The sequence below is a fragment of the Alosa alosa genome, chromosome 24, assembly GCF_017589495.1.
Source record: "Alosa alosa isolate M-15738 ecotype Scorff River chromosome 24, AALO_Geno_1.1, whole genome shotgun sequence".
NCBI classification, from domain to species: domain Eukaryota; kingdom Metazoa; phylum Chordata; class Actinopteri; order Clupeiformes; family Clupeidae; genus Alosa; species Alosa alosa.
Window position 1 is genome coordinate 26839427 of NC_063212.1, and position 7326 is coordinate 26846752.

A 7326-nucleotide genomic window follows, 5' to 3' on the forward strand; every position below is an offset into this window, starting at 1 on the left:
CTTTTGAGGGGTTGCCAATCCTTGTTGGTAACAATTGTTTTTGTGTACAGATCTCGGAGCCTAGGCTGCCTACATAGAGACAGTTTTTTGAAGGCTGCTTATGAGGCAGGCAGCGGATCGTTAGGAAAGATTAGACGAATGTGATCATTTATGTTTGAGACCTGACTAAGACATCCGTGGGACATACGGTATGTCTTCTCTGAGACCTGACTAAGACATCCGTGGGACATACGGTATGTCTTCTCTGAGACCTGACTAAGACATCCGTGGGACATATGGTATGTCTTCTCTAAAGAGTTCTATCCTTACTGGCTGTTTCGTCACTCTGAAACCTCGCTAAGCCCTCAGTAGGACTGCAGCTCTACCTCCCTATCGCCCTCTAGTGGTCTCAGTGAGACTGCAGCTCTACCTCCCTATCGCCCTCTAGTGGTCTCAGTGAGACTGCAGCTCTACCCTCCCTATCGCCCTCTAGTGGTCTCAGTGAGACTGCAGCCCTGCTCTCATTACTATAAGCCCTCTGGTGGTCTCCAGTGAGACTGCAGCCCCTATACTCATTACTATGCCCTCTAGTGGTCTCAGTGAGACTGCAGCCCTGCTCTCATTACTATCACCCTCTAGTGGTCTCAGTGAGACTGCAGCTCTACCTCCCTATCGCCCTCTAGTGGTCTCAGTGAGACTGCAGCTCTGCTCTCACGTCACTATCACCCTCTAGTGGTCTCAGTGAGACTGCAGCCCTGCTCTCATTACTATCGCCCTCTAGTGGTCTCAGTGAGACTGCAGCTCTACCTCCCTATCGCCCTCTAGTGGTCTCAGTGAGACTGCAGCTGCTCTCACGATCACCTATGCTGCCCCCTCAGTGGTCTCAGTGAGACTGCAGTGCCCCCTGCAGGCCGGGCTGGGTACCGTTATTCAGCTCCTCCATGGTGAAGTCTCGCATCACCACCCCTGCGTCGCCCGCATCCTGCACCAGCCGCCGGAACCGCGCCACCTCGTTGGCATGGTAACTGCCAACGATGGAGCCGTGTTGAGGGGGCTGCACCACGCTGAACTTCAGGCGGTCCCTCGGAACGTCCAGGTCCACTGCGTTAAAGATGGACGCGTCCAGTTCCTTCACCTGTCCCTCACTCACCTGAGGAGGAGCACCAAGTCAGTATTAATCTATCACAGGAAAATGAATAGGTGTTTAAGTTTAGAATTTTTCCTATAACCGGTAGTTGTTAGTCTCTTATTGTTTAAGTTTAGAATTATTCTTGTGCAAGTTAAGAGTAGTCCTAGAGGTAATATAAAATGCTTTATGAAGACGGGCCCAGCATTGAACCAGATGCACCAAACTGATCAGCTGCATGTGCTCTATGTATCCACTAGGGGGAGCTGTGTGTCATCATACTGAATAGACTGGCCTCAGTGAGATCTTCATACTGAATAGAGTTCTACTGAATAGAGTTTTACTGGCCTCAGTGAGATCTTCATACTGAATAGAGTTCTACTGAATAGAGTTCCACTGAATAGAGTTCTACTGGCCTCAGTGAGATCTTCATACTGAATAGAGTTCTACTGGCCTCAGTGAAATCTTCATACTGAATAGAGTTCTACTGGCCTCAGTGAGATATTCATACTGAATAGAGTTCTACTGGCCTCAGTGAGATCTTCATACTGAATAGAGTTCCACTGGCCTCAGTGAGATCTTCATACTGAATAGGGTTCTACTGAATAGAGTTCCACTGGCCTCAGTGAGATCTTCATACTGAATAGAGTTCTACTGGCCTCAGTGAGGATCTTCATACTGAATAGAGTTCTACTGAATAGAGTTCTACTGGCCTCAGTGAGATCTTCATACTGAATAGAGTTCCACTGGCCTCAGTGAGATCTTCATACTGAATAGAGTTCTACTGAATAGAGTTCCACTGGCCTCAGTGAGATCTTCATACTGAATAGAGTTCTACTGGCCTCAGTGAGTTCAGCACTAGTGAAGGTGCTTTATTCAGCCTTCCCATGATCCCTCAGCACTCACCGTGATGTTGCGGGCCAGGAAGTCTGGTGCCTCGTCATTGGTGGGGTTGATGATGATGTGAGAGTGGGGGAGGGCGTGGGTTGCCGATCAGTCACACACACCATCAGCTGGTCTCGTGTGGGCTCCATGCGCTGGTGACGAGACTGGACGTAGTTTATATGGCCCTGGAGCAGGTCACTGTACTGGAACGACCCTGACACACACACACACACCTGCCTTTTACACAATTAGGAGGTGTGTATCTATGTGTTGGTGACGAGACTGGACGTAGTTTATATGGCCCTGGAGCAGGTCACTAGCTTAGAAATCTAGAGCGCGCACCTAAGTAAAATTACCCTGCTCAGCCCGTACGTCTAGTATCAAACCATAGGGATTTCTATTGGCTAACACCGTGGATGTTATTTAATCCTGGCAGCTCTATTTTGTTAGAGTCTTAAAGCGGGCTTAACAGGATAGCGACAGTCCCCTGCGGCTGAACAACAACAAGGAAGGTGGCTATGGCGAGCGAGAAGGCGGTTGTTTGAATGTACGTTGGCGTCAACTTTGGAGGAGTTGGACTTGTGCTTTTCTTTGAAAGTTGAGGCAACACAATGCACTTAAGTCATTCCTTCGAAGAAGGATGTATTTGCCGTTTTGCCGACCCGGATAATGATATGGTCGTGGCGGCCCCCTACTGCATGCCTAGGAAGTTTGAAAAGACAATTCTCTGCCCGCCCCTTGGATTAAGCGAGGTGAATGGTTCGATGCCAGACTATACATTTCAATGATATAGGATGGCCCGCCAGGCTAGCAGGTCACTGTACTGGAACGACCCTGACACACACACACACACACACACACACACACGTACGCACGCACACGCAGTTAGGAGGTGTGTATCTATGTGTTGGTGACGAGACTGGACGTAGTTTATATGGCCCTGGAGCAGGTCACTGTACTGGAACGAACCTGGGACACACACACACACACACACACACACACACACACACACACACACGCGCGCAGTTAAGAGGTGTGTATCTATGTGTTGGTGACGAGACTGGACATAGTTTAAATGGCCCTGGAGCATGTCACTGTACTGGAACGAACCTGGGACACACACACACACACAAACACACACAAACACACACACGCACACCCTGGAGCAGGTCACTGTACCGGAAAGACCGAAAGCCACATTGCCATAACTTTGCTCAATCTGCGTGATTGGCCAGATAGCGTGTGTGTGTGTATGTGTGTGTGAACTGACCGATGCTGATGCCCATGCTGCTGTGTGTGTGTGTGTGTGTGTGTGTGTGTGTGTGTTAACTTTGCAGGTGTAATATACTGTAAGTCTCCAGTAACTATGTGTGTGTGTGTGTGTGTGTGTGTGTGTGTGTGTGTGTGTGTGTGAACTGACCGATGCTGATGCCCATGTTGCTCTTCTCGAAGCCCGGGCTGGGCAGGATGTTCTCGATGTAGCCCACCTGTGGCGGCGACAGGATGACCACCTCCAGGTCACCCTCAGGTGTGTCGGGGTCCGCCACCTTCAGGTGTGTCTCTTTCAAGGTCGCCGAGCCCCCCTCATCCACTACAAACACATCACCTGCACATCACACACACACACACACACACACACACACACACACACACACAAGGTTACTGGAGACTTATATTACACCTGCCAGGCAACACACACACAGAAGTTTACTGATGGTGGTGTACGAGTTACCTGTGCTGATGGTGTATGAGTTACCTGTGCTGATGGTGGTGTATAAGTTACCTGTGCTGATGGTGCTGATGGTGGTGTATGAGTTACCTGTGCTGATGGCGTATGAGTTACCTGTGCTGATGGTGTATGAGTTACCTGTGCTGATGGTGTATGAGTTACCTGTGCTGATGGTGTATTGTGCTGATGGTGTATGAGTTACCTGTGCTGATGGTGGTGTATGAGTTACCTGTGCTGATGGTGTATGAGTTACCTGTGCTGATGGTGGTGTATGAGTTACCTGTGCTGATGGTGTATGAGTTACCTGTGCTGATGGTGTATTGTGCTGATGGTGTATGAGTTACCTGTGCTGATGATGGTGTATGAGTTACCTGTGCTGATGGTGGTGTATGAGTTACCTGTGCTGATGGTGGTGTATGAGTTACCTGTGCTGAAGGTGTATGAGTTACCTGTGCTGATGATGGTGTATGAGTTACCTGTGCTGATGGTGGGCGCTTGGTTGTCCACAGGAAACACTGTGATGTTTAGGTCATACACAGGAAGTGTGTGTGTCAGCTGTGGCGTGTGTTGTGCTCCTGTTTCATAGCAACAAGCGGGGACCGCCTCCCCCTCGCTGTCGGAGATCACCACGGTGATGGTGTCGTAGCGTGGTGTCAGGCCGATCTCCTGTCCTGCGGTCAGAGAAGGGGTGGGTCAGCAGGTGACATCAAAATGACTAGAGCTCTACTGACGTGAGTGTGTGTGTGTGTGTGTGTGTGTGTGTGTGTGTGTGTGGAGGGGTCAGCAGACAACATCAAAATGACTAGAGCTCTACTGGCGTGAGTGTGTGTGTGTGTGTGTATGTGTGTGTGTGTGTGTGTGTGTGTGTGTGTGTGTGTATGTGTGTGTGTGTGTGTGTGTGTGTGTGTGTGGGGGGGTCAGCAGACAACATCAAAATGATTAGAACTCTACTGGACGTGAGTGTGTGTGTGTGTGTGTGTGTGTGTGTGTGTGTGTGTGTGTATGTATGTGTGTGTGTGTGTGTGTGTGTGTGTGTGTGTGTGTGTGTGTGTGTGTGTGTGTGTGTGTGTGTGTGTGGAGGGGGGGGTCAGCAGACAACATCAAAATGACTAGAGCTCTACTGACGTGAGTGTGTGTGTGTGTGTGTGGGAACCTACCTGTGTGTCTGTAGGAGATGAGTCGAGCGATGACGTCGGCCTGGCTGAATCGGTCCACCACCAGGCCGTTCCGCTGCACCACCCCGTAGTACGGTTGCCGGGCGATCATGTAGGTCAGCCGCTCGTCCTCGCTGTCCGCATCTGTGGCGTAGAGATTCTCCACGCTGATGACCACTTCCTGTCCCTCGGCGCAGTCCAGTGTCGGCCTCAGGCCTGGCATGAGGACCGGCACCTCGTCATTGACCAGCGTCACCTGCGAACAGAACAGAATGCAGAAAATAAACCAGCACCACAGCGGGTCCGACAAGAAGAAACAAGGCTCCAAGTAGACCACAACAGAACCCATTAGAACTCTACTGCTGCTGACGCTGCACTATGTATTGTACCCTCAGACCACAACAGAACCCATCAGAACTCTATTGCTACTGACGCTCTACTATGTACACTCAGACCACAACAGAACCCATTAGAACTCTATTGCTACTGACGCTGCACTATGTACTGTACACTCAGACCACAACAGAACCCATTAGAACTCTACTGCTACTGATGACACTCAGACCACAACAGAACCCATTAGAACTCTATTGCTACTGACGCTGCTACTGACGCTGTACTATGTACACTCAGACCATAACAGAACCCATTAGAACTCTACTGCTACTGATGACACTCAGACCACAACAGAACCCATTAGAACTCTGCTGCTACTGACGCTGTACTATGTACACTCAGACCATAACCGAACCCATCAGAACTCTATTGCTACTGATGCTCTACTATGTACACTCAGACCACAACAGAACCCATTAGAACTCTATTGCTACTGACGCTGCACTATGTACTGTACACTCAGACCACAACAGAACCCATTAGAACTCTACTGCTACTGATGACACTCAGACCACAACAGAACCCATTAGAACTCTGCTGCTACTGACGCTGTACTATGTACACTCAGACCATAACAGAACCCATCAGAACTCTATTGCTACTGACGCTCTACTATGTACACTCAGACCACAACAGAACCCATTAGAACCCATAAACTAGATACATGTGTGACCACAGAACCTAAACTAGATACATATGTGACCACTGGACAGAACCTAAACTAGATACATGTGTGACCACTGGACAGAACCTAAACTAGATACATGTGTGACCACAGAACCTAAACTAGATTCAATGTGACCACTGAACCTAAACTAGATACATGTGTGACCACTGGACAGAACCTAAACTAGATACATGTGTGACTACAGAACCTAAACTAGATACATGTGTGACCACAGAACCTAAACTAGATACATTGTGACCACAGAACCTAAACTAGATACATGTGTGACCACTGGACAGAACCTAAACTAGATACATGTGTGACCACTGGACAGAACCTAAACTAGATACATATGTGACCACATAACCTAAACTAGATACATGTGTGACCACTGGACAGAACCTAAACTAGATACATATGTGACCACTGGACAGAACCTAAACTAGATACATGTGTGACCACAGAACCTAAACAAGATACATGTGTGACCACAGAACCTAAACTAGATACATACTGTATGTGACCACTGGACAGAACCTAAACTAGATACATGTGTGACCACAGAACCTAAACTAGATACAGACCACAGAACCTAAACTAGATACATGTGTGACCACTGGACAGAACCTAAACTAGATACATGTGTGACCACTGGACAGAACCTAAACTAGATACATATGTGACCACTGGACAGAACCTAAACTAGATACATGTGTGACCACTGGGCAGAACCTAAACTAGATACATAAGTGACCACTGGACAGAACCTAAACTAGATACATGTGTGACCACTGGACAGAACCTAAACTAGATACATGTGTGACCACATAACCTAAACTAGATACATGTGTGACCACAGAACCTAAACTAGATACATATGTGACCACTGGACAGAACCTAAACTAGATACATGTGTGACCACTGGACAGAACCTAAACTAGATACATGTGTGACCACATAACCTAAACTAGATACATGTGTGACCACAGAACCTAAACTAGATACATATGTGACCACTGGACAAGAACCTAAACTAGATACATGTGTGACCACTGGACAGAACCTAAACTAGATACATGTGTGACCACTGGACAGAACCTAAACTAGATACATGTGTGACCACAGAACCTAAACTAGATACATGTGTGACCACAGAACCTAAACTAGATACATGTGTGACCACTGGACAGAACCTAAACTAGATACATAAACTAGATACATGTGTGACCACTGGACAGAACCTAAACTAGATACATGTGTGACCACTGGACAGAACCTAAACTAGATACATGTGTGACCACTGGACAGAACCTAAACTAGATACATGTGTGACCACAGAACCTAAACTAGATACAATGTGACCACTGGACAGAACCTAAACTAGATACAT

The 7326-nt window shown here is 47.9% G+C and overlaps 1 protein-coding gene across 1 annotated transcript in view; it reads right to left on the reverse strand.

The window, feature by feature from the left end:
• frem1a (Fras1 related extracellular matrix 1a) overlaps positions 1–7326 on the reverse strand; it is a 77379-nt gene that overhangs the window by 30444 nt on the left and 39609 nt on the right. Inside the window, 6 exon segments of the mRNA XM_048236088.1 lie at positions 904–1129; positions 2012–2091; positions 2094–2204; positions 3411–3596; positions 4196–4390; positions 4877–5129. Coding sequence (XP_048092045.1) covers positions 904–1129; positions 2012–2091; positions 2094–2204; positions 3411–3596; positions 4196–4390; positions 4877–5129 — 1051 coding nt within the window.